The 25,133-nt window shown below is 58.6% G+C and overlaps 4 protein-coding genes across 11 annotated transcripts in view; 1 reads left to right on the forward strand and 3 right to left on the reverse strand.

The window, feature by feature from the left end:
• Positions 1 to 7,873, reverse strand: part of TTC28 (tetratricopeptide repeat domain 28) — a 28,426-nt gene extending 20,553 nt beyond the window's left edge. For both annotated transcript variants that reach the window (XM_070763423.1, XM_070763422.1), the window contains exons 1-2: positions 7,744 to 7,873; positions 5,945 to 6,223 (exon numbers count right to left, since the gene is read on the reverse strand). In XM_070763423.1, the coding sequence (XP_070619524.1) occupies positions 5,945 to 6,223; positions 7,744 to 7,839 (375 nt within the window). In that variant the 5' untranslated portion in view covers positions 7,840 to 7,873. The remainder of the gene's footprint in view (positions 1 to 5,944; positions 6,224 to 7,743) is intronic.
• Positions 7,874 to 8,108: 235 nt separating this feature from the next.
• On the reverse strand, positions 8,109 to 15,404 carry CHEK2 (checkpoint kinase 2). Of its 5 annotated transcripts, none has more exons than XM_070763430.1 (14): positions 15,114 to 15,404; positions 14,496 to 14,620; positions 14,263 to 14,407; positions 13,494 to 13,557; positions 13,135 to 13,243; positions 12,176 to 12,232; positions 11,876 to 11,937; positions 11,195 to 11,294; positions 10,715 to 10,801; positions 10,426 to 10,589; positions 10,005 to 10,120; positions 9,098 to 9,183; positions 8,644 to 8,724; positions 8,109 to 8,242 (listed from the first exon to the last, which is right to left on the reverse strand). In XM_070763430.1, exons 1-14 carry the CDS (start codon positions 15,349 to 15,351, stop codon positions 8,156 to 8,158), a joined length of 1,521 nt encoding a protein of 506 aa, XP_070619531.1. In that variant the 5' UTR covers positions 15,352 to 15,404; the 3' UTR covers positions 8,109 to 8,155. The 5 variants fall into 5 exon arrangements, with proteins under 5 accessions (XP_070619531.1, XP_070619528.1, XP_070619529.1 ...); XM_070763427.1 differs by having other exon boundaries at positions 13,467 to 13,557; XM_070763428.1 differs by having other exon boundaries at positions 14,263 to 14,410; positions 15,114 to 15,403.
• A 17-nt stretch (positions 15,405 to 15,421) lies between these two features.
• HSCB (HscB mitochondrial iron-sulfur cluster cochaperone) lies at positions 15,422 to 16,773 on the forward strand. The gene is given in 7 exon segments (XM_070763432.1): positions 15,422 to 15,537; positions 15,540 to 15,625; positions 15,714 to 15,810; positions 15,893 to 15,982; positions 16,058 to 16,202; positions 16,305 to 16,352; positions 16,535 to 16,773. Coding segments are annotated over 7 exon segments (666 nt in total). The 5' UTR covers positions 15,422 to 15,429; the 3' UTR covers positions 16,627 to 16,773.
• A 522-nt stretch (positions 16,774 to 17,295) lies between these two features.
• Positions 17,296 to 25,114, reverse strand: LOC139173512 (solute carrier family 2, facilitated glucose transporter member 11-like). Of its 3 annotated transcripts, none has more exons than XM_070763433.1 (13): positions 24,992 to 25,114; positions 23,394 to 23,492; positions 21,899 to 22,059; positions 21,421 to 21,545; positions 21,143 to 21,272; positions 20,900 to 21,048; positions 20,386 to 20,573; positions 19,957 to 20,067; positions 19,766 to 19,867; positions 19,477 to 19,549; positions 18,790 to 18,917; positions 17,770 to 17,898; positions 17,296 to 17,678 (listed from the first exon to the last, which is right to left on the reverse strand). In XM_070763433.1, the coding sequence occupies exons 1-13, from the start codon at positions 25,046 to 25,048 to the stop codon at positions 17,415 to 17,417; spliced, it is 1,716 nt and encodes a 571-aa protein (XP_070619534.1). In that variant the 5' UTR covers positions 25,049 to 25,114; the 3' UTR covers positions 17,296 to 17,414. The 3 variants fall into 3 exon arrangements, with proteins under 3 accessions (XP_070619534.1, XP_070619536.1, XP_070619535.1); XM_070763435.1 differs by lacking the exon at positions 17,770 to 17,898 and adding an exon at positions 18,106 to 18,160 and having other exon boundaries at positions 24,992 to 25,111; XM_070763434.1 differs by lacking the exon at positions 17,770 to 17,898 and having other exon boundaries at positions 24,992 to 25,110.
• Between the last annotated feature and the right edge of the window lie 19 nt (positions 25,115 to 25,133).

Below are 25,133 nucleotides of genomic sequence, written 5' to 3' on the forward strand. Positions count from 1 at the left end.
CCGGCCGGAGCGCGACCAGAGGGAGCTCCGCGGCTCCCCGCCGCCGCCGCCTCTTGGCTCGGCCGTGCCTCCTCCTCCTCCTCCCTCCGCCGCACTAATGACTTCCTCCGCCCGCCCCCCGCCCGCCGCCCAGGCAAGCAGACTCTCTCTTTCGGCCCCGCTCCGGAGCCGCCCGGCCCTAGCGCCCGCCGCGTAGCCGGAGCAGCGGCTGCCCGGCTCTTGGTCCTCCGACGCCCGGCGGAAGCATCGGCAGGCGGAAGCCGCCCTCTCCGGACCGCGCCAAGCCACTCCGGGGCAGAAAGCTCCGCTGGCTCGCTCGCTCGCTTCCTGCCGCCGCCGCCCCGGCCTCTCCACCCGGCCTCTCTGAGCCGCTTGTGGTGGGCAAGCAGGGGGGCCTTTCTCTTGCCTGCTCCCAAGCCCTCTTCGCCTGGAGCCCCTCCTCAGATTGACGCAGCCCACCTCCTTCACCTTCCCAGGTAACCTTCCCACTGGCTTAGCATCTAAACTGAGCTGAGGGTGACACCCCCCCCCCCAAGGGCTCTCCTGGCACCATTCCACATGTCCCAGCATCTGTCTTCTCCTGCCACAACTCTTTGACTAGCAAGGCAGGTGACTTTTCCAGCAAGGGTCTTAGGCCAAAGCCGGTTGGATAACTTGAGGCCAGTCCCTTTCTCTCAGAGGCCGGCCCCCACACCAACCCCCTTCTTCACCTAATTTGGAAGTAAGCTGGACTTAAAGGCAGTCACTTGTCCCCTCTCCCCCCCCCCCAAAAAAAAAATTAAACTAGGGGCAAATGGGTTCCAATGCCAGAAAACCACCTACAGTTTAACAGGAAAAAACAGGCTGGCAGAGTCTGAGGTCCATCGTCCCTCTGGAGCTTGGCCAAAGTCTAACTTTGCCAGCCCTCCAAGTGACACACAGAGACAGGACTGAGTTTCTAAGAAGCCAAGGTTGCTAGTCCGCAGGAAATGAAAGGGGCCAAGAAGCTGACCCAATGCAAAAGGACGGTGAGGTAGCTATCTCCCCCCCCCTCATGGAAGAACATCTGGCTTACGAGGTGTAGGCAAACCGGACATTGGATTTGAAGAACACCTCAAGGCACCAAGCATACTCTTCTGACTGACTCTGGCTTCAAAAAATGATTTGCAGGCCCCTCTTGCCTGCAACCACCGATGCCTCACCTCCCCCCGCAAAAACAGATTCCCAGCATCCTTGATCACCTCTATGCTAAGAAGGGAGGGACGGCGTGGCCCTCAGCCCCCCTCCCATCCACTGGACGGAACACAACTCCTTTAACCCCTCAACAATCGGGCCAAAGCGGAGAGGCCGCGTCACAGCTTTGAGTTTTCTCTGCCCAAGAGAGGGGCAGAGCAAGGAGTGGGAACCCCACAGGCAGGTTAAGGGAGGGGAGGGGTCTTTCCCTGCTGCCTGCAGAGAAAGCTGCTCCCTGACTCAGCCTCAAGCCAGCCATTTCCACCTTAGCCAGTTTCCCCCCCAGAAATAAAGTAAAGCAACTGGACTTCCCCACGCCAATTTAAGCACTGTATTCGAGGCAGGGCACGGACGCATTGAAAGCCACACCTGGAAGCGGCCCAGACGGTCCTTCTCTCTGGAGGACAAAGGGTCATCTTTGTTCAAGATCCACTGCCAGGCCTGAGCCCACCACAGCCTGGCTGGCACAAGGGCACCGTGAGGGGGTTCAAATTCCTGCCAACAAACTGTAAACGCACCCGTTTGCTTCCGAGTCGCTGTAAACCACCCGGCGTAAGGTGTCAAAGACCGAAGGGGTTTGCACAGGCTTCCTCCTCCTGCCTTGTGGAACCTGCCGGTCTCTCCCACTTTTTACCCACCACCAACAGCCTGGCAAAACCTGCAGTGCCGGAGCGGAACAGAAAGCCCAAGGGAGAGGTCGGCCTTCTCCAGCAACAGCTTTCAGAGCATTTCCACAGTACTTGGCCTATACTGATCGATTTGATTCCTTTCAATCACCTGGTTTTCGATTTCACACAAAAGCAAAACCCAGTCTTGTTAAAATTTCAGTGAAACACATATTCATGACAAATTTTCTTCACGGAAGAGCAATCCTGGGCCAGCTGGACCCTCTCTCCTCTTGGCTCTTGCACAGAAAGTGTGTGTGGGGGGAAGCAATCTCCCGAGGATGGGATGACTGCGCAGGGGGGCAGCCGGCACAGCCTCTCGAGGCAGGAGCAGTGCACAACGCTGGGTCCAGCTCTCTCCCTCAGACCCGGGTCCAGGGGCTCTCTTGGCAAGGCTCAGGTGAAAGAACCTGCCCTGTCTCCGGTCACAGAGAAGCTGCAGCAGGGGCAGGGCTTTACTGAATTAAGATACTACCACCGTTTTCAAAATTCTTCTGCCAGGGTCTCTCCAGCATTATTAACAACACTGGACGATTTAAACTCTGCCCATTCACGGTCAAGTCTCCCGGAAGACTCTTCCTCTAATAACCCCAAGGTGTCACCTTTACCCTCAGCCACAAGGGGGCGCGTCGGGACAGGTGCTGCTGCAATGCCTTGTGGGCGGCATCCGGGATCCCCCCACCTAATTCGGCACCCCTGGTGAAAGGCCTTCTCCTCCCTCAGGCGCCACTTCTAGCATGTCTTGTGATGGCCAGCAGGGCAGCTGCAGTCTGGGAGGCCACTGGCCAGCCCTGGCATTGCTGCAGCCCGTTTCACTCAGGACATGTCCACACAACTCTTAAGAGAACTGGCACCCAAGCGCCATTCCGACTGCTCCGGCCCAGCCCAGCCGAAGCTCCTCCCACCGTCCATTTCAGGAATCTGAAGACGCAGCCTCAGCCACCCCGTCCCGTCCATTCTGGACAGAAGGCATGAATCACGACAGCTTGGCCAGTCCAGCTTCTGTGGCTCAGCAGGACAGGGGGAGGGCTCCTGCGCTGTGTCCAGAGTCATACTGGCCGTCTCCATTTCAGCAAGTGCATTCAGCTCTCAGAGGCTTTCTAAACAAATGACCTGCTATTCAGAGATTTCTGGCGGGATTTGAACCCCAAAGCACCAATGGCGCCTCTTTCTTTCTAGCGCAGACCCGGAGGCACCAAGGAATCTAAGAACACACACACACACACACACACACACACAAAAGTTCTGATGTTATTTTCCAAAGAACACCCCAAACTGCCAGGGCAGTTGAGTGGGGGGGGGGGGGAGACTGAGGACTTCCCCATCTTCCCTTGGGCCACACTCCATTGTTTGTCTGGCTTTTCAACACGCACGGCTCCCACCCTCATCGAGAGGCTGCCCCCCCGGACCATGGAACCTGCGCAGGGAGGGCCCCCTTCCCAAGACAGAAGGCTCCATGCAAGGGGGAGCGAGGAGGGGAGGAACCCAGTGGAACAGAGCATCCGGCAGCCCCGACTGGGTCCACAGGGGGGTCGAGCGAAGGGCACTGATTCCATCTGCCTAGAGGCTGTTGTTCTGCCACCAGGGAGACTGGGACCTGTTCTGTCTGGATGACACCGTGGACCCACAAAAGACGTTTTCAGCTCAGCTGGAGCCGAAATTTTCTGCAGGAGCTTTGACGGCCCAAATGTTTTCGCTCACATGCAGCTCTGTACCAAAATTCCTCCCCGGGGATTCCAGGGCCGGAAACATTGCCAGCCGAAGGGGAGGTTCCAGGATGCCAACGGGAAGGCGAGACAGAGCTCCGCCCCCTTCTGGCTTCCGTACGGGCGTCTCCCCTGGCGTGGCCTTGTCTCCCTGCCTAGGGAAGCCCCTCTGGCGCTGCCCTTAGCATCATTCTGGGACCCAAGCCACAAGAGCCAGAGGACCCATCATCTGAGCGACTGGACCACTATCACCGAGGGTCCTTCCACGGCCACCATTGATGATTTATTCATGACATAGAATATTGGTGCAGCCCACTATTCATACAACCTGGATCGTGGCCAATCTGCGGACCACAAAGAGTTCAAGCAAGAGGCCTTCGGTTTCTGTGGAGGCGACAGTGGTGACCACCATTCAGAAGCGTGTCTGAGAGTTCAGAGGTGGAAGCATACAGCATGTTGGAGAAAACTGGAGGCCACTGACCAGAAGGGTTGCTCCTTCAAGCACTGGCCCCCTCGGCTGCTCAGCCTCTCCACCTGCCGGTGAGATCGAGGCGGAGACTCAGGTCACCCTGCGAGCCGTTTGACCCAGGAGCCTTGTCCACTCCCTCTAGCTGAGGCAGGAGAAGAACACTGTCTTCCGTGGGAAAGGAAGCTTGACCAAAAACCAGCCTTGGTGGGAAATGCCCCCCCCATCTGAGACCCCCAGGAAGCCAAGCCCACCAAAAGAAATTGCTAGCCCCCTGCCTCTCCCCACCTCCAGCCCAGGCAGGAGGGAAAGGCTCAGAGGCCGAACACAGGAAAGCGCTCGGATGCTTCCAAGAACAAGAGCGCCTTGGTGGATGTGGTGACTGGGGGGGGGGGTCTGATTAGCCTCCCAGCAAGGTACTTCCTGTCCTGTAGCCCATCAGCCACCCAGGAGGCTCCCAAGGTTGGGCAAGGGGCAAAGATCGGTTGCGGCTGAAAAGGTCTCCCCGGCACACTCAGGGGGGAGGAAGAGACGGTGGCAAGGGACCCAGCGGTGAACAAAGCCCAGAGCTTTCTCTCCTGGCGTCACAGCTGGCGCACAGTTACTCCAAACCTCTGGCTCGACTGAACGAGACAGTTCCTGGGCAGCTGGTTTATCGCCTCCCCAATGGACCAAGCAATAGTAAAACACAGGACATTATGATGGTAAAAGCAAGGCCCTCAAAGATCCCACACTGCCCCAGAAAGCCCCCCTCTTTTTACCTCCTAGTCAAAGTCCCCTCCCCCCTTTTGTTTCTGGCTGCCTCAAGAGCTAGAAAGGGATTGGCAGAAAATGGCTGTCTACGCACCACAGGACCCCCATCCCAGAGACTTCCTGGGGCTGCCGGACAAAGTGCGCATGAGCCGAAACTTTCCCCCATCCCTCCCACCCCCACAGCCGCCTGTCTCTCTCTCTCCTCCCTCCCTCCCTCTCTCTCTCTCCCTCTCTCTCCCTCTCTCTCTCCCTCTCTCTCTCTCCCTCTCTCTCTCTCCCTCTCTCTCTCTCCCTCCCTCTCTCCCTCTCTCTCTCTCCCTCCCTCTCTCCCTCCCTCCCTCTCTCTCTCTCTCTCTCTCTCTCTCTCTCTCGGGGCAATTTACAAGCATCCCCTCCTCCCCCCCTCCCTCAGCTGGCTGCTCCTGCAGGAAGGAGGCGCACTGAACCAGGCTCCTCCGCACATGGGCAAGTCACGAAAGGGGCCCAAGAAGGCCTGCTGTTCTCTGCTCTTCTCTGCTCTGGCTGCAATTGGGAGCAAACAGGCACAAAGGGGAAGCAGGATCCTGGCTCAGCCTCCAGCTCCATATGCAGGGCTTGCTAGCCCCACACGCCTCCCTCCCTCCCTCCCGTCGCTGGGGAGCCTCGCCTGGCCACCACCGCTTTCTGGAGAGAGCGAGAGTGAGCAGGAAGCCTGTTTTCCCAGAGGCCCCTGCCCAGTAGCTCCCCCCACCAACGTCTCACACACACACACACACACACACACACACACACACACGCTCCCTGGGAGCTCTTCAGGGCAGGAGAGCTTGAGGGGAGGGGCAGCAGCTGGTCCCAGGAATTTCCCCGAGGGCCTTCCGAGATCAACCCAAAGGCCATTTCGGTGCCCTGATGGTGGGACAGAAGCTGGACGGCTGTTGGTCCAGGAGCCTGAGGGGCCCCCCCTCCTCCAGGTAGAGAAGGCAGGTGAAGCAGGAAGGCTGGTGGCGCAGAGGGGCCCCCCTGGGGTGCCAATTGGGGCTGCCACGCCCCACCCTCAGGTCCCTGGGCTTGTTAGGAAGCTCCTGCCCCTCGAGCCAGACTTGTGGGGCTCCCTCCCTCCCTCCGTTCCTCCCACACCTCTCCCTAGATGTGCGCTTCCTTACCTTTGGCCACTTGGGGTTCAGAAGCCGGGCGTTGACCGCATCGTCCAGAGCTCTGTCATACTGCTGGATCTTCGTATATGCTGCAGAGCGGTTGCTGTAGAGGATGCAGTTCCGGGGGTCGACCCCCAAGGCTTCGCCATAGAGCAGGATGGCTCTATGGTAGTCCCCCGCGTGGCAAGCCCGGTTGCTCTGCCGCACCTTCTCCACAAACTCAGCCTTACTCAGGGTGGGGCCGCTGGACCCCTGGTCCTCAAGGCTCTCGGACTCCAAGAGAGTCATCTGGCAGGGGGACAGAGGCAGCGGCTTAGACCCTGCGCTGCTGCCAAGGACACAGAAGCCATGAAGGGGGGGAAGCCCCCCCCCCTCTGCCCTGGCCGGCCGGGGCCTGTGCAAGCGGGCCCTCCCCCTTTGGGTGCTCTGCTATTATGACAGGGGGACCTGATGGCTCGGACCCCCCCCGCCTAGTCTCTGTCTCTGTGGGGGGATCTTCCACAGCAGGAAGAGAGCTGAGGCCATGCAAGACCTTTAACAAGGCTTCACCCACCCTCACCCCACAGGCACGGTCTCCTTTGGGTCCGCCCCCCCCCCCCCGTGTCCCTTGGATGAAGGGGAAGCTGTCATGCAGCCTTGTCCTCCTCCTCCTCCTCTTCCTCCTTCAGCACAGGGGTCTTGGGAGAGGGAGCAGCCACAGTTCAAAAGGGAAAAGGATGAAGAGGAGGAGGTAGGTTCCCACAGGAGGAGAATGAGGAGCTGGGATTGGTAGCAGCATTTGGGAGAGCTTCCTTGAGTTACATCAAATCTTTCATGAGGACTAATGTGTCACAGAACGGATAAATCAGAAATCTTCAGTCTTGGCAACGTTAAGACTTGCGGACTTCAACTCCCAGAATTCTGGAAGTCCACAAGTCCCAAATTTGCCAAGTTTGGGGACCCATGAGATAAATCAAAGCCAAAGATCCAGGAAGGCAGAAGGGACCTCAGAAACATCCCTTCCTTCCCCTGGGCTTTGCTGAATTTGTAATCCCTCCAGACTACACAGACAAAAGGGGTGTGTGTGTGTGTGTGTGTGTGCCCGCGGGAGGTTTCCTGTCCTTGGAGAACTCTCCAGTCTAGAGTAGCAATGAGGCACTCTTAGCAGAGCTTGGCCCCAGTTGTGAACTGGCAACTCGATTTCACACCCAGTGGAACCAGGAGGCCATTCAGACGGACTCCTCAGCTCTGCAGCCTTCCACCCTCCCGCCACCCCTTCGGAGCAGACCCGTGTTTCCTCAACCAATTCTGCCTCCGGGCTCCCCAAACCTTGGCGGGAAGGAAGATCCCATCCGTTGCACGGCGGCTTCGCTGGCAACACGCCCCGAGGGGCCAAGGCGGCCCTGCAAGCGAGCCCAGGTCGGGCAGCGGGCAGGTTCCGCCAGGGAGGCCGCCGGGGCTGCGGGGCTCCTGCCGCCCGAGGGACCTTCTCAGCCCCTCCGCGAACCCCCCGAGCGAGCCAGCGAGCGCCCGAATCGCCGCCCTTGCAGAGCCAGCCAGAACTCGGGGGCGGCCAAGGGGAGCCCCGCAACCTCCGCTCCAGGCAGCGGGCCGAGGAAGGCCGGTCCGGGGGCCCCCTTGGCGGGCGAGCCTTTCCCCCTTCGGGCAGGCATCGCGCCCGGCCACTTCAAGGCGACTTGGGGAGCGCCGCGCCTTCCCGGCCATCGGGCCTCGAGCTCCAGCTTCCAGTCGGGGGCCGCCGCCGGGGCCCGTGGGCCGGATCTCGCGCGCTCTGGGCCGAGCAGCCCCGGGCCGGTCCCGCGGCTCACCCGGGCGAGTGGCGGCTCTCCCGCGCCGCCTGTTGCCGCTTCGTCTCCGCCGCCCCGCCGCCTCCAGGCGCTGCGAGCCGCCTGCTGCCGTTGCATGACCCTCAGCGCCGCCGGCCCCCGCCCGGCCCCCGCGCCATTGTCGGCTCCGGCCGTTTGGAGGGGGAGCCGCCTTGCGCCGCGCAGGACAGCCAGCCGGGACCCGCCCCGCCCGCCCCCTCCCAACTCCTGGCGGAGTTCCCCCAAGTTGAAGGCAGCCCCCCCCTCGACTGCCAGGGAAGGGGCGGTCCGCGCCGGGGCGGGGGGGGGGGGGTCCGGAGGACTCAGCCGGTGAGTCGCGCAGCCCAGGAAAGCAAGGAAGGCGCAGCTCGGTCTCAAGTTTTATTACAGATTTTTTAAAAATGGCTGGCGGCCCTTATGGAGGCCCTGGCTGCACTTTCTGCCTCTTGGAAGGTCCGGCCTTCTCCTCCTCCTCGTGGTCTCTTTTTCTGCCTGGGGGCGCCTGGAAAGGGGTGGAAGCCCCCGTCACTGCCTGCAGAGCCCCCCCCCCCTCGGCTGGCCAGAGGCAGATGCGCCCCCCATGTCCCGACACAAGCCCTGCGGCCAGATTAACCAGGCCACGTTCCCGTGTGTTTCACTGCACGCATGGTGCGATGGCCGTGAGGGTCATCTCCTTGTGGGAAGGGAGCCAAAGGGGGTGTTGAGTCCCCATCCTGGCCGAGCAAAACCCCCGAAAGGCCTTCCGGTGCCCACACGGTACATGGGGGACAGAACAAAGTCTGCAATGGACCCCGCGCCCCCCAGCACTGGGAATGGCCCACCTTCAATGGGCACCAGCCGTGGCCTTGATGTTATTTGGCCAAATCCTAGAACTGCCCTGTGGTCCAGGCCAGGGATACCTACCAAAGTCACAGGCTCAGGCTTAATTCTCAGGTCCTGCGGTTGAGCCAGTAACTGTTGAAAAGTGCGTCTCATATGTTCATCCTACAAGGAACAGACGCGAACCCAGACTGAAGGGGGGGGCCCCAGGAGAGCCGGCCTGCCCACTGGCCAAGGAAGGCTGCCGAATGGGAATGGAGACCCCTGGGCAGCATTTCCCTTCAAGCTTGTGGGGCCGCCCCAGGGCTCCCTCTCTGGCTAAGCAGCCTTCCGGGGAGCCCAGCGGAGAAGAGAAACGGCCCCGAAGGAGAGGAGGCCGGACTCTGGCTTGGCTTCCCAGCTCGCTCCACCTTTGGGCCAGAATTTGAGCAGCACAGGGCTCGGGCACCCCCCCCTCCTTCTTCCCCCCACCCCCCCCAGAAGGAAATTCCCCAGCAGGCAGGGCCCTCGCAGAGAGGTCGGCCAGCTCGGTCCCTACCTGCAGCCAGGGGTGCTCGAGGGCCTCTTCTATTTTCAAGCGCCTGGTGGGCTCCACAACCAGCAGCCTCTGGACCAGGTCAAAAGCTGCAACACGGGAGCAAGAGCTGCTAAGTCGGGGGGGGGCATAAGTGCTGCTTTGCCCTGTGGCATCCCTGCCCCCCCCCCCCCGCCCCCGACTGGAACTGTGGCAGCAGCTGAGGACTTACTCCCCTGGCCCTAAGAAAGCCGTCCACCGGCCAGGGACTGCCTTGCCCTCCGCAGCAACCGCTCCAACCTCTGGGCAGTCAGTCCTGCGGCCACCTGGCTGGCCTTCGGGACTTGTTGTTCATTATGTGGTTTTTCTTCCGGATGCAAAAATTCCATTTCATCTTTATTATTTGTTTTTAAATTGTAAACTGTCCAGAGTCATTTGGCCTCCAAATTGCTTAGATAAATAAGCCCAGACGATTGTTCATCAATTGAGACGACTTCTCTTCCTCACCTTCCTGTATCATCTAAACCTAGAATTCCCCCCCCTCCTCTCTGGCTGTGGGGGGGTGGGTGTCTCCAAGCGCGGCTCCTGCCCAAAGCCACCGACAAGAGAAAGCAGACTCCGCAGGGGGGGGGGGCACTCTGGCTCTTCCTTCGCCATCCTCCTTTAGCTTCACACACACACACACACCGTCCCCCCTCCCCCCTCCCCGTGCCTTTGGAGGCCTTCTCCTGAGACGAGGCCCCTGGGTACCTTCTCAAGGGACTGACCCAGCTCTCTTCGGGGCAGGGGGGCCTGGCTGGCTCTGCAGACCCCAAGGCCAGGAAGGCCACAGCGAAGACAGAGGCAGGAGGGCTGGTGCCCCAGAAGCAATCCACCCCATCTCTCTCCCCCCCCTCCAGTACCCTCCCTCCCGGGGGGAGCCCTACCGTACCCTCTCTGGACACGTCCTTCCACACCTCTTCCACGTAGCGGTAGTTGCCGCTGGTGATCTGCTCTTTCAGAGACAACCGGGCACTTTCCTTGGAGAAGGGCGGGTAGCCGGACAGGCTGAGCAGAGAGAAGGGAAGAAGGAGGGAGACCCTGCTCTTGGGGCCCTTTGACCGCTCAGTCCTCAGAGGCAGGTGTTGCACCTCCCTGGTCCCGTGAAACAGGGACGGCGACTGTGGCGCAAATCCCAAAATCCCAAATCCCCTTTGGCCACCAGAGATTATTGGGTGGGGACGCCAGGGAGCACCGGCACTTTGGCCTAGGGCTGCCGTCCCGGGGGAACTCATCCCACTCTCGACGCAGCCTCGGTTGTTTCTTGGGAAACAGCCGAGCATGTTACCAGCTATATTGAACTTTTTTCTTACCACATAAAGAGAATCACCCCAAGACTCCAGCAGTCCACCGACCGTCCGTATCCAGCTGTTCCAGCAAACTGTAGAATCTCTGGAGCAAGATAGTCAGGGGTGCCGCATAATGTTTGCATGAGAGACGTTTCTCCAATGATCTTGGATTGCCCAAAATCTGTAACCTTGCGCAAGGAAAGTTGAGAAGAGTTGAGAGCGTGTGCGCATCTCACCAGAAATGTACCTCTTCCTTTGCCCTCTGACGGGCTATAAAAGCAGCGCGTCCAGTGGAGGGCAGTTCCATACTCACCTTGACGAGGCAGTTCTCCTCCCTAGATGATAAAAGGACATTCTCCAATTTCAAATCCCGATGAATTATGCCATGTTTGTGAAGATACTTTACAGAACACCAAAAGGGGGAAGAATCATGGAATAAACAGACTTTAAAAAGATGAAAGGCAGGTTTGGTAGCCCCCTTTCAAACTGACATGGTTTATTTTTAAGGCATAAGCTTTGGTGGTCTGCTGAGTACTATCCACTGCTATTCCCAGCTCTACTTAACTTCTGTTTGAGCTTAAAGCCATAAAATGCCTCTGACAGCTCCCCAGAGGTTAGCCCCTCCCCATTCCTTCTTGATTATGATTATTTATTATTATTTATTAGATTTGTATGCCGCCCCGCTCCGTAGACTCATGCAATGCAAAGCACACACCCACCTCTAGCAACAAACCCAGCGAAGATGGCATAGAAAATACTGCAGCTGAGCCACCAGTTGTGTTGTCACAATTACCTGCACAGCCAACAGCATCTGGTAAAAATAAAGTTTGCAAGTTCTTTCACTCAGCCGTGCTGGTCGCTGAACCTTGTCAAAGAGTTCCCCACCTTCCATCCTGAAAAGATTAGAGGGAAAGTGACCGGAGGGTGGGTCCTTCAGCAGGAGGGGTGTGGACTTCACAGCCTGCCAAAGTGGCTCATTGGAGAATGTCATTTATGGCACGTCCAGTGAAGAGGGGGAGGAAGGGGGTCACGAGGGCACATGACCTACTACCTGAGCTCAGTTCTGAGAGCACTGGAGTATTGCTGAAATGTCGGTCCTAATAAATGGTTATATTTGGCTCATGAGTTCGTTAGGGCATCTTTGGAAACTTCACGGCAGAACTGAGGTAAGAACTGGGGTTCTTTGCAGGTGACCCCACCAATTTCCTGGCTTGCTGGGCCTCACGAGCACTTACGGTCCAGGGATCAATCATCAGACACCTCACCTGGACCTCCAAAGGTCAGATGCAAAGGTGACCCTTCAAGCAGCACTTGGGCAAAGAAGGGGGTGGGCTCTGCCTCCTACAGTTAATTGGGCCTTGAGATATTGTTACCGGCTCACCTTCTAAATATTCCTGGTTTCTGGGAATCCCGGATTCTCATTTGAATTGCAATAAGTCACAGACAGAAACCCAGAACAACAACAACAACTTACAATTCCAGCACAATGTAAAAGTCTTTTCCTTCGAAGAAATCTATGATCTTGATTAGGCAGGGCTGCAGAGAAAAAGAAAGAACTATCTTGTAAAAAGCATTTAAAACAGAAATTTTGCTTTTAAAAAGAGGGAATGCGAATTCCTTCATACAGATATGTGTCACCTAAGTATGCTTTTAAAAGAAAGAGTATCAAAAGTCTTTTAAAAACAATTTCTCCAGAAACCTTACCAGTAAGTTCCGATCAAAAGAGGAGCAGAGCCAGCACAGAATATGCTAATGGCTTTCAAGTGTCACTCACGTGGTTGATCCTCTTCAAGATTCCCACTTCTGTCTCAATGTTAAAGGGCTTGTGGTGCTGTTAAACAATAGAGCATCACAAGGGGAAGTCACACACCCCAGCAGTTTCAACTCATCCCTTACATGGAAGCTGCTTTCAAAACAAAGCCCAAGGGCCCAACACAGGAATGAAGCAAGAACCAGAGGGAAAAATAAATACAAATCTCCCCACTCAACTGCAAATTAAGTTTAAAAGGGAGACAGGCAAAGCAGCTCTTGGAGGAGATCTTTGCCTTAACAAACAACTGGACAGGGAACCTTCTCAGCACAGCACATCTGCCCCCCCAGCCCCCCACCCCCCCGTCCCCTGAGTAGCTGGCTGGAAAATTATGCGCTTGGGATGAAATTTTAAGCCCTTGGGGCTCACGTTCCCTCCATGTCAGGGCTGTCAAACTCCAGGCCCGGTGGAGGGGGTGGGCGTGGGGGGGCGCAAGACGTGCCATGTGCCGGTTGAGTGAAGGGGGGGATAGCCCAATTCGTCCCATGACACCGCTGTGACGACGTTTGACATCCCTGCTCAAGGTGGAGGGTAAGGGGCTTGAGCCAAGGTGGATTCATCCCTGTCATCTTATTTTGAATTTTTTTTAATAAATATTTTTCATCTGAGCATGCAAAGAAGTCAAGTTCCAGCATCTTTTTTTCAGCTTTTGCCTGATGGATTTTCCATTGTTGCGCACACAAAGTCCCCGCGTGGCCACGAAGCGTGCTCAACTCCCACCCCTGCTTGGAGTGGGATGACCGACTGACTGACCGGCCCGCGTTTCCTTCCTGCACGAGAAACATCCACACAAAGTGGAGGCCCCAGGGCTGCACAAAGCCCACAAACACCCAGCCAGATGACGCAGCCCCACGTTGCACCCACAGTCGGAACAGCCGGTCGGTTAAAATCATCGGGGAAGCCCACCCCGTGGAAAGACTTACCGTTTCTGGCCAGGCGTCCGTCCTAACCTTTGACCTCCTGATGACTTTTATGGCGACCTTCCTCTGGGAGTCCCTTTCGAAGGCCAGCTTCACCTCTCCACAGGCCCCACTAAGAGGGAGGGCAGGGAGGGAAGGCGGCTGTGAGGGGGGGCTGCCCAGGGGGGACTCGAGGGCAGACCCACAGGGCCCCCCAGGGGAGCTCCAGAGAGGGCAGCTCCCGCTCAGCCCTCTGCTGGGGTCTCTTTGGCCCAGACAGGGTGGGAGCAGCCGGAGCTGAGGGACGGCGTGCTGGAACCAGCCTGGCCCCCAAGGGAGGGCCCCCCCCAACCCACCTGCCCAGCCTCTTTGAGACGAGGTACTTCTTCTGCATGTCCTTGGGGTAGTCCAGCAGAGGATCGGCCTCCAGGTCAGTGAACACGAACACTGGGAAGAGCAGGGCACAGCTGTGACCAACGTCCCTTCGCAAAGCGACCCAACCGCTGCCACCCCACACCGCAATCGTGGCAGAACGTGGGCAATGACTGGGGGGCAAGGCGATCTGCAGGGCCCGTCCACACCACCACATGCAGAACTACTCAAGGCACTTGGTGGCCCTCTGGTAGGAGCTGCCCCCCCCCCAAAAAATATCCAGCCACAGCTCTACTTCAAACCCTCCCCCCTTTTCCTGCTATCTGAAGCCCCCAGTCTCTTGTCCGAAATGCAGTGGGGAGGGGGGAGTTTGCGTGGGTGGGAGCAGCAGCGGAGGGCTTAGACTGCATGCCCTTCACTGGATCCCTGGAAGAAGGGGAAACGGGTGGCCCTGCCAAGGCCCTGCCTCACTCGCTTGGCAAGGCAGGAGGGGGGAGGCCTTGGCTCTGCAGGGCTCCAGCCTGGGGTGCCGTTGGCTGTGTACTGTTTGGTTGCTGTGAGCCGCTCCGAGTCTCCAGAGAGGGGCGGCATAAACATCTAATAAATAATAATAATAATAATTATTATTATTATTATTATTTACGTTTAGGCGTGCGAGGCGTGTGGGGGGAGCAGCGAGCAGCTGTGGCTCTGCTGCCCCAGAGAATCGGCCTGGAGAGGGAGGCCGCCTGGCTTCTCCCTGCCCCCTGCATTTGGGCCTGCCAAGCCATCTCTGCCTACCTTTGTTGTGGGGCAGAGAAAGGGCAATTTTGGCCACCTGGGCCAGAGGAACCTTCCTGCCCTTGCCCACCACATGGCCGTTGACAAAGGTCCCGTTTGCGCTCTGGTCCTCCAGGTAGGTCACAAAGCAGCCCTGAGGTCCCGGCTCCTTAGCAGAAGAGCAGACTCTGGTCAGCCCCCATCGCCCCCACAAGCCCCCCCAGGCCCCACCCACACACCCCTCGGGGGCTCACGCGGAAGATGCGGAAATGCCTCTTGCTGTACTGCCGGTAAGTTTCCCCCCGGGGCAGATCCAGCTCGGAAAAGCTGTAGTCGCAGCCGGGATCGCGGCCAAACCAGTACTCGCTCTTCTGGCAGGCTGAGTGGGGAGAAGAAGAGGAGGACGAGGAGGAGGAAGAGGAAGGAGGAGGAAGAAGGAGGAGGAAGAAGGAGGAGGAAGAAGGAGGAAGAAGAAGAGGAAGGAGGAAAAGAAAGAAGGAGGAGGAGGAAGAAGAGGAGGAATAAAAGGAGGAAGGAGGAGGAAGAAGAGGAGGAAGAAGAGGAAGAATAAAAGGAGGAAGGAGGAGGAAAAGAAAGAAGGAGGAGGAGGAAGAAGAGGAGGAAGAAGAGGAAGAATAAAAGGAGGAAGGAGGAAGAGAAAGAAGGAGGAAGAGGAGGAGGAAGAAGGGGAGGAAGAAGGAGGAAAAGAAAGAAGGAGGAGGAGGAAGAAGAGGAGAAAGAAGAAGAGGAAGAGGAGGAAGAGAAAGGAGGAGGAGGAGGAGGAAGAAGGGGTGCGCGGGGGGCTCTGGTCAGCCGAGGGACACCAGCCGCCCGTCCCCTGCAGCGCCAAAGCCCCCGGGCGGGCCACGCACCGAGTTCGAGGAAGCCCCCGGCCAGCGGGAAGAGGTGTCCCCATGGCCGGGCCGCCTCCGCCTCTTCCTCCGGGTCCTCCGGGATGGCGGGCAGGTCGTGCGCGGGCAGCGTCTCCAGGGAGCTGAGCGTGCCGGAGGAGGAGGAGGAGGACGAGGAGCCCGGCGGCGGCTGGCTCGGCTGCGTCTCCCCCCCAGGAGGCGGCGGCGGCGGCGGCGGCGGCGTCTCCCGGCGGGACATGTGGCCGCCACTCCTTCCGCGCCGCCTCCCCGCCGTGCGCCTGCGCGAGTGGGGGGGAGCGGGACGGGGCGGGGGCAGATGTGGCGGCGGGCGTTGCGCGCGAGGGCCCCGCGGTGGGCCCGATCCCGGTGCCAGGCGTGCGGGCGGGGCTGCTGGAGCTGCGGGGCGCCGCTGGGGGCGGGGGGGGGCGGCGGGGGGGGCCCGGCTTCTGCCCCTCCTGCCGCGCCCTGCAGCCGCCGGAGCCCCGCGCGGACCTCTTCGGGGTGCTGGGCTGGTGAGCGGCGGGGGAGGCGGCGGGGGAAGCGGCGGAGGGGGGGGCGAGGAGGCGCCCGTTGACCCCCCTCCCTCCCTCCCCCCCGCAGCCCGCGTGGCTTCTCGCTGGACGTGGCCCGGCTCCGACAGCGCTTCCTGGCCCTGCAGCGCTCGCTGCACCCAGACCGCTTCAGCCACCGGCCGCAGGTGGGAGCCCGGAGTGGGGGGGGAGGCGCCGGGGCTGGGGAGGGGGGGCTGGACCCCGCCCTGACCCCTCCGTGCCTTGCAGGCCGAGCGCGGCTTCTCGGAGCAGCACGCCGCCCTGGTCAACCTGGCTTACGGCACCCTCCGCAGCCCGCTCAGCCGCGGCCTCTACCTGGTAAGGCGGCCGGACGGGGGGCGGGGGCGGGGGGTCAGCGCCCCCCCTTTACCCGCGCCCTCTGCCCCCTCCCAGCTGCAGCTGCGTGGAGTCGAGTTGGCGGCGGGCAGCGATGCGGAGGCCGAGCCGGGCTTCCTGGCCGAAGTCTTGGAGCTGAACGAGCAGGTGGCGGCCGCAGACTCCGAAGCAAGCCTGGCTGGGCTGCAGCGCCTTCTGGCAGGTGGGCGGGGGCCTCCGTGGCCGGGGGGGGGGGAAGGGAGGGAGTGGTGGTCCCCTGCGAGGTCCTCCTCCTCCTCCTCCTCCTCCTCCTCCTCTCTTCCAGCCAAGCAAGAGGCCGCAGTGCAGGAGGTGAGCAGGGCCTTTGAGCAAGGTAGGCGGCCAGGTGGGCCCGAGCGTTCCTGGGGGGTCAGCCCCATTCTCCCCCCTCCACGGGGCCACCTCTCCCGACTTCCTTTCCAGAGTCTCCCCCCAACTCTCCCTGGGAGCTCAGGGCCCTGGGGGTCAGGAATCAGGCCTAATTTTTCAAGGCTTGTTCCGGTCTCGTAATTGCAGATGACCTTCACACGGCCAAAAGATTCTTGGCCAAAATGAAGTACTTTGCGAACCTGGAGGAGAAGGTGAAGGAAAAGAAAGCCCCTTCTTGACCGCTCACCCTGCTCGGCTTATTGCTCCCTTGCCAGGAAACCGGCCCAGGAAGGAGCCGTCCGTTTGGTGGTTGAGGGGAACGGGTGGGGGCAGGTAGCTGCTACCGGTGACGGAGCCCACAAATCAAAATAAAGCTGTGAAAGGCCTTTCTCGTGGCGGATGTGGGCCGACCATGCTTGGGGGCACTTTTTACTCCGCTGCAGGCATTAGATAGGCACTAGGGGCCTGTTATTCCCTGGCGTCTAGGGCAGGATGGGGCGGATTCACAGAGGTTGCAGCCCAGGGCACCTGGTCTCCTGCCCCAAACTCTGTTCACAGATGCCCTGAATGCCATTCGATTGGCCGAGTCCTGAAGCCACACCAGGGCCGAGGCCCCTAAACAAGATGCCGGGCCCCCTCCGACACTGGGGTCCTTGCAGTTGTGCACGTTTCATAAGCCTCTGTTTCTTTCCTGGTTTCCTAATGAAAACGCTGCCCTGAGAACTGTCCCATATTACGGGAAGCATGGAGCCCCACCACCCTCACCCGCATTCTCCAGCATGGCTTCCCCTCCAACTGCCCCTGTTCCTAGCAGGCTCCCACTGGGGTTGGTGACTGGCGGTTTTGGAAGCCCCCCCCCCTTTGGACTGGCTCCGCTCGGCTCTGTTCTGAAGGAGGAGAAAGGAGCCAGATGAAGAAAAACAGCCCTTTATTGAGCAGGCCCCGGGGGGGGGGGGAAGGGGGGGTTACGACTGGCTCTCGATGCGCAGGCTCCCCTGCCTTCCGCCCAGGTCGGGGCCTGGTGGGCTCAGCTGCAGCTCCTCGGTCTGGACCCAGGCACGGGAGGGCCTCTCGGCGTGGCTCCTGGGTTGCCCAACTCGGAACCAGCTCTCGGACCTCCAGGCGAAGCTGCCGCCGGCTCTTTGGCTCCCCTGAAGTTGAGCTTGTGAAATTCCCTCTTAATTTCCAGAAAGGTTTTGTTCTTTGTCTCGGGAATAGCCCAGAAAATGAAGGCGGCCACTGCGCTGCATTCCAGCAGAAACACCAGGAAGCAGAAGTGCCCCAGGCCTCCCTGGAAAAAGCCCCCAAAAGTCCATCGTGAACGACCGCAACACAAAGCTGCAACGACTCCGTTTCACCCACCCTCCCTGGGCAGGTTGGACCTTTGGCTGCGGCCGGCTAGCCCTCCTGCAGTGCTGACCCAAGTCATCCCAATGGGGTGGGGGAGGCACATCAGGCAGCACGAACTCCCGTGTCATAAACACCTGCCCATCAGCCTCCTTGTCAAAGGTCTATGTTGAAATCAAGAGCAGCTGCTAAGGAAGCAGAAGGGAGACTCGCCAGCAGGGGGCGCAATTCCCACCACAGCCTTTCAGCTGCCACTTTATCCTGCTTCCTTGTGCTTTGCAGTGATAGGCTGTCATGAACTGTGGGGCGGGGGGCAGGAAAAAGTAAGTACCCCCTTAAGGTCACCCAGCTGGAAGGAAGGGCTCACCTACCCAACTGCTTGGAATGACCCTTGGGAAAACATCTTGCTCAACGAGGTGGGTTGCACTGGGGTGAGCAATTGGGAGAGACGGTCAAAGGAGAGAAAAATGGAGATTTTGACACCAGATTTCCAGTTCTGTCTGGCTTGACCTCTACTAACCTATGTATGTTCCCAACAAAGGGAGGCAAGGACCCTTTCTATTGATGGAGGTTGGGGCAGGTCTGACCCTTCCCTTAGAAGAGCTAAGGGCCAAAGGAGACCCTTTTCCTCAGAGGTCAGGCTTCAGTTCCCTTTATGCCCCACTCAAAGCGAATAACCACAGGCTGAATATTATTTAAACTTGGACCACCACTTGATGAAAAATGTCACTATAAATGGATGGAACCTTGGAGGTCTTCTAGTCCAGGGATAGGCCAAGTTGGCTCTTCTATGACATATGGACTTCAACTCCCAGAATTCCTGAGCTAGCATGATTGGTCCAGGAATTCTGGGAGTTGAAGTCCACATGTCATAGAGGAGCCGACTGCCTATCCCTGTTCCAGTCCAGCCCCCTGCTCTGGTGCCATTTCCTCTGAAAGTGTGCCGAGGAATTAATTCTGATGGCCCCGGAAGCTCTGGCTGGGATGAAGTCAACCCCAAGGGAGGGTCCAAAGCACAAGGCTGCAGCTGGAGTCTTGCGAAACTACCAACCTACCACAACGAAGGGGAAGAGCATGCCAACAGCGAAGAAGCTCAACCAGCTCATGGATCCCGCAATGGTGTAAGCAGCCGGGCGTGAGGACTGCGTGAACAATTCGGTGGTCAAAATGTTTGTCACCCCACCTGAAGGAAGAGGCCCTTGTTAGACAGAGGGAAGGGGCGTGGGGAATTACGTAAGAGGCCTGGTACAGGGGCACCGGCCAGTTCAACCTTCTGGCAGGCTTGGTGGAAGATGAAGCTAACGCGATGATGACGGTTTGCCTGTTGGGCCAAATGGGCCTCGGGTCTAGGCAGAGAAAGGGGTGAAGCTCACTTTTTAATTCCAGACCAGAGCAAAGATGCCTGAAGACACCTGGTGTCAATCCAGCTAGCCAGGGAAGCAAACACCTTGGAAGCTCATCCCCTACCTACCTACCTACCTCTTCGCTCCTTGGGCCAGCGTGCGAGGGCAAATGCGGATTACAGTCAAAGCAGCATAAATGGACGCATGCGGTGTCTCCAGGTTGGGGACTGACAGGCGTCTTGTCCGACACGACACAACAAGAGCTCCTGGTTTGGTCTCCCCCCTCCCCCACCCAACACACGGCTTCCTCCAGGTAAGCCGCCTCGGGCGCTAGAGCCATCCCTTAGGGGGCCCTGCAGGCCTGCCTGGGTGAATTCACTGTGACCATCAAAGGGATACCTGGTCCAAGGCCAAAGCTCAGGATGAAGGCAAATATGCAAGCCATGCTCAGATATGGTGCCCACGCGTACACCTGAGGAGGAAGCACAGGGCAGCAGGTGACGCATTTCCTGACCAGTGGAAAATGGGAGCCAAGGGGGGGGAGGGGCGGCACTGCTAGTGCTGTGCTGGTCGTAGGTGTCACGCTCCTGATGGGCAGCCACGCTGCAAAAACTCCTGCAGGTGGGTGCAGTGTGAGTAATGGGCAGGCTCCCTCCCTCACCTGGGAATGGGGAGGTTCCCCAATTACCTGGAAGGTCAGGGAGATGGTCAGGATGACGCACCAAAGCATCATGAGGCCGTAGCCTCCCAGGATCAAGGCTCTCCTCCCCAAGGATTCAACTAGCAAGCCCTGCAGGAGGAGGAGAGTAAAGCCACTTGCTCACTCAGTGGGGAAGGAAACCCCCCACCCCCCTTTGTGGCCAGAATTCTACCACTTACACAGGTGAGGGCTGTGAGGCACTCACACACCCCTGTGCCTAAGGTTACGTAGGGGATCTTCTCATGGGGAATCCCGGTCTCTGCAAAGACGTAACTGGCATAAAAGTAAATCTGAAAGTACAAAAAACGTAGTGAGGAAGGGGAGACATTGTGAGCGGTTACTCGTTTCGCTGACCAACAGGGCCACGAGTAGGGAGCAGAGTCCCCAGATTGCAGCTCACTAAAGACCGTGTGGTGACCCGACGGCACGGCCTCCCCTCTGCCTTTGAACTTTGCTGCCAATGCTCAGGAAGAGCTCCGGGGCCCCCAGTTGCCCCCAGGTGCCTCGGGCAGAGGTGCTTGGAGAGCAAGGGTTGCACGGAAGAGGGACGTGGGACATGGGCAAGAAGCCGGGCAGAGGCTCCGGCCAAAGTGGGCCCTGGCACTCACTGCATTGATCCCACTGAGCTGCTGGCCCATGGTCAGGCAGATGACTGCAATCAGCTGCCAGCGGATGCTACGGTCCGCAAAGAGCTCCCAAGGCTTCTTGGCCTTCTCCCCTCCAAGGGCCAAGCTCTCTCTCTGGATGTCCTCCAACTCCTTGTGGTAGTGCAGAGGGCCGTGGAAGCGCTTCAGTGCTGGGAGTAAAACAGGGTTCAGCCGGGGGGTGGGGGGGTGTTTCATGCCCATCTGAGGCCACTTGGCAGGTCCAGCAGGAGATGAAACGCCGGAACCTCTGACTAAGTCCACCTACTGCAGCTGGGGGTGACACTGCTGAGATGGATGGGGACTGATTGGCCCAGAGCTCTCCCACCCCTAGTGTGTAGACAAGGGCGGGACCTGGGGGCATTTCTTTCTGGCTAAAGCCCCAGTGGGCAGGAGGGGCTGTTGGCTTGGAGCAGCTCCCTGGCCTGAAAGAAGGTCCCCCCCTTGGCGGTTCAGGAGGCCCGTCAGCCCACTCTACCTTGGACGGCCTTGGCCTCGTCCCCTTGGTCTAGTAATGTGAAACGGGGACTCTCTGGAAACCAGGGCAGGCTGAGGAGTTGGAGAATGGCAGGCAAGCCACAGCTGGCGACCAGGAAGGGCCACCGTGCCTCTCCCCCCAGCAGTTCCCTGTGGGGAGCAGCACAAGGACAGCCCTTCAGGCCCCTGGGCCGCCAGCTGCCCCCCATGCTGGGGCCCCAATGGCCCGGAATTTGACATTCACCTTAGACCCATCAACTGCCCCGTCAAAATGCCTCCTGTCAGGAAGATGGAATTGCCCATCATGAAAGCTCCTCTCAGATGCCTGGGGGCGGTTTCACCTATATAGAGGGGCTGCACAGAGAGCCCAATGCCTGGAAACAGAAGAGGGGCTCGGGAGGAGGGTTTTCCCCACACATTTCCAAAAGGACGTGTAGCGGAGAGGCTCCAGCTGACGGAAGGAACTGCACACCTGGAAGCCCCCGGGGGGATGGATCTGGAGGGAAGGTCCAAAGGCTTTACCTGTATTCATGCCGATCAGAAACCTCCCAGCGATCAGCAATTCGAAGAGCCCCGTTGGGAAGCTGGCCCCCATCAGGGCAGCAGCAAAGAGGGCAAGGAGGTTGTTCATCAGCAGAGCCCCTTTCCTGCCGGGAAAGACCCCCGTCAGAAGGGAACGGGACGGAGGAGACCCCGGAACTGGTCTTGGCGGCTGTGGGAAGGTTGGCCAGCACAACAAGGGGACTCTCCGAACATAGGTGGCTTTTTCCTCCCTGCAGGGGCTGCTCAGGCTCCCCTCCCCTCCAGCCACAGCCTGAAACTCATCCCTGCAATGTCCCTTCCCTCCCAGAATGGGGCCATTCCCAGGGAAGCCAGGCCAGGCCCTGCTCTCTGGCAAGGACAAAGGATGGTCTGCAGGGGCCTGTCCACTTCCTTCGACCCTCTGGAATGGCCCAAGAGGAAAGGACACAGGTCTCCAGGAAGGGTCACGCACACTCACCTGCCCAGGCAGCCAGCCATGATGCCCCCCAGGTGAGCCCCAAAGAACCCGCCCAGGGAAAAAATAGAAGCAATGGTGGACCAGAGAAGGGTCAGCATGCTGGGACTCAGCTTGGTCTGGTAACGGCTCTGCCAGGTATCATTGAGGAACTGGTGGATGTGCTGAAAACCCAAAAGGAGAATAATGTGGAGGACGGTGCTTCCCATCGCCAGCAGGGGGCGAGCATTTCAGCCTCCTCAGCTAAGGCTGCCTGGGAGGGACGCGTGCGCACACACACACACACACACACAAACACACTCAGTCAGAAGCAGAGCAGCACAACTCTGCTCAGAAAGAGTCCAAACGACCAACACTAGGAATCCCCCTCGTTGCTTCCTTCCCCCTCTTGGAGACCCAGCCTCCGACACCACACGGAGCAGTGTAAGTGTGTGTGTGTGTGTGTGTGTGTGTGTTCTCTAAATCTCATTGCCACCTCTTTTGCACACACACACGACACCCCTGTACACGCTCTGGGTCCCAATGCTCTTTTGTGAGTGACCTGTCAGTCACCTGAAACGATGTGGGGGCAATCTCTTGGGGGCCAAGAGAGTGCCTCCTGCGCATGCGCTCCCACACCTATGCCCCCCCTCGTGCCTTTTGGGCTTCCAGGTCAGCCCAGACCTTCCAGGCCCAGAGCAGGGTGCGTGGCAGTGGGGGGAGCGTGTACACGTGCAACCCCCCCCCAATGCAAGCACCCTCCATGCGTGTACACGCGATGCATGCGCCCCGCCTCCCGCAGATGTGCAGCAGAGACCTGAAGACCAGCGGGCCGGAGATGCGTGCAGGGTGGGGCTGGGCTGGGGTGGCCGCAGAGAAGGCCCCGTGTGCCCCCTGTGAGTGACACGCATGCCATGGGTTTTCCATCACGGTCTCCAAGGCCCCATCCAGCTGTATTGCGGTCCATCTGAACGGCCGGCCAGCCTGTCAGTCTCGGTATGAGCTACGCAGAGGCATGAGTTTAGCACATGCTGTTGTCCCTCCATGTTCTTAATTGTCTTAGGGAGCATGAGACCCACTGCGTTAAATCAATCTTGCAGAGTTTAACGAGCGAAGGGATCAGCTGAGCCAGGCAGAGTCAGCTGTCTGGGCACCCGGCCCCCTTCGGCTGCCTAGCTGGTCAAGCGGTCTTGGGGGAAAGGAAGGCACCCCATGGCTTGGGGCTTCTCCCCCAGACTGGAGGAGCATAGCAGAAGGGGGTCCTGCCAGTGATGCCCACACAGTATTCCTGACCATCCGGCCGACATTTGCACCCAAGGTCTCTTGCACCCCTTATGTAGGTCCTGGAAGCCGTTCCGTCCCTCCTGCCATTTCCTTCACCAGCAGGCAATGGACCCTGGGCATTTTCAACCTTTTCCCAACAAGTCATGGGGAGTGGGAGTCTATGCTTCCCCTGAGTTGGGTAAGTGAGGAGCATCCGCAGCCACCACCGCCCTTCAGGAGGCTTTGGGGGGCTTACCTGGGTGGGGCCACTGAGGAGAGAAATGTTGTATCCGTACTGAAAGGTCCCTCCAATGCCAGCTGCACACACGCCACCAAGGAGGGTCCACGTTGGGAGCTATGGAAGGAGGAAGCCCCAAATGCCACGGTCAAGGAGGACCAGACTGCGGGAAACTGGCCGGCACGACACGAGCACCCCATTCTGGCTCAAACACTTTGGGAAATCATAGCGTGCGGATGGGCCATTAGTGACAGCCTCGGGTCTGAAGTTGACAGCCAATAGGAAAGTAAGGTTTTTCTAATAAAATATCTAAGTAAAATATCTAAATTCCCAGTCCGCACAACAGGTGAGTCACACACTGGCAGCTGGAACAGAGTTCTTTTCAGATGGGGAGGGGCAGTAGAATGTCTAATTCCTTAGCATCAGAGCTTGTTAATAATAATAAAAGAAACAACTAATGATCTGATGGTCATTTGTAAAATCATTTCTTAGCGAGCACCTAGAAGCCAAGAGGGCAAGTTTCAAGTCTGTAGGCGTTACAGTTCTGGAGATTTTGCGATGATGCGCGAGCAGTGTTTGGATGGATGGATGGATGGATGGACGACGTACGTACGTATAGTGCTAAACCCCAAGTCAGAACAGAAACAAGCAAATCATGCTGTTATTTCTTCTCTCACTCTTTGTCCCTGTTCTTTATGCCTGGGATAAACATACATCCATTGTAAGATAAAATACAGGAAATGGTATAAGGGCAGACTATGGTATAATGGCAGTGAGGATAGGTAGGCAGACAGACAGATATAAACCCGGATAAAGGGAATCATTTCTTTGTGCAGGACATGGTGGTCACGCTGGGCTAATGCTGGTGAAAAATAGCATGGGAACGGCATCGGACCAGAATATTTCCGGCACCGCCTTCTGCCGCACGAATCCCAGTGACCAGTTAGGTCCCACAGAGTTGGCCTTCTCCGGGTCCCGTCGACTAAACAATGTCGTCTGGTGGGACCCAGGAGAAGAGCCTTCTCTGTAGCGGCCCCGACCCTCTGGAACCAACTGCCCCCAGAGATCAGAATTGCCCCCACCCTCCTCGCCTTTCATAAGCTCCTTAAAACCCACCTCTGTCATCAGGCATGGGGGAATTGAGATACAGTACTCCTTTCCCCCTAGGCCTATACAATTTATGCACGGTATGTTTGTGTGTATGCTTGGTTTTAATAAGGGTTTTTAGTTATTTTAAATATTAGATGTGTCATACACTGTTTTATTATTGTTGTTAGCCGCCCCGAGTCTACGGAGAGGGGCGGCATACAAATCAAATCAATCAATCAATCAATCAATCAATCAATCAATCAAGTAGCTAGGTTTCAAAGAAGCTCAGCGCCCAGCCAGGGACGAAGGTGCTAGAAACCGGGAGACCCCTCTTATCTTGGCCACGGGAGAAGGCTGGTGGGTGCTGAGACAGTCGGTCTCTCTCTCTCTCAGCCCCTGCACACCTCCTTCAAGGGTTGTTGTGGAGGGGCGAAGAGGAGCGTTGACCAGGTCCATCTCACCGCCCTCCAAAAAGCCCCCAGCCTCGGTTAGGACTGGGCTGCGGCCGCAGGGCGGATCCCCCTCACCTGGCGCCAGGCACTCCGGGGGGCTCCGCTCCCTCCAACCAGCGGCTGCCGCTCCATGCTCGCCCTCTGAGCCGGCCGGGCGACACACACGGGCAGCCGGGAGGGCAGCGCGCTTTATGCCGGCCACGCCCCCCTCCTCCTC

The sequence above is a fragment of the Erythrolamprus reginae genome, chromosome 10, assembly GCF_031021105.1.
Source record: "Erythrolamprus reginae isolate rEryReg1 chromosome 10, rEryReg1.hap1, whole genome shotgun sequence".
Classification (NCBI taxonomy): Eukaryota; Metazoa; Chordata; class Lepidosauria; order Squamata; family Dipsadidae; genus Erythrolamprus; species Erythrolamprus reginae.

Bases quoted from the DNA above. Each gene is read 5' to 3' on its own strand.
- CHEK2 (XM_070763426.1), bottom strand. From the start codon at position 15,351: ATGTCCCGCCGGGAGACGCCGCCGCCGCCGCCGCCGCCGCCTCCTGGG. The intron at 11,295-11,875 runs GTAAGTTGTTGT...TAATCTTTTCAG, and splicing joins TTTTACATTGTGCTGGAATT to GATGGAAGGTGGGGAACTCT. The intron at 10,121-10,425 runs GTAAGAAAAAAG...CTCTCTGCTCAG, and splicing joins GGGGTGATTCTCTTTATGTG to CCTGTCCGGCTACCCGCCCT.
- LOC139173512 (XM_070763433.1), bottom strand. From the start codon at position 25,048: ATGGAGCGGCAGCCGCTGGTTGGAGGGAGCGGAGCCCCCCGGAGTGCC. The intron at 17,899-18,789 runs GTAGGTTGGTAG...ATTTCAACATAG, and splicing joins TGCTCTTCCCCTTCGTTGTG to ACCTTTGACAAGGAGGCTGA. The intron at 17,679-17,769 runs GTCCAACCTGCC...GGCTTTTTCCAG, and splicing joins CTAGCCGGCCGCAGCCAAAG to GGAGGCCTGGGGCACTTCTG.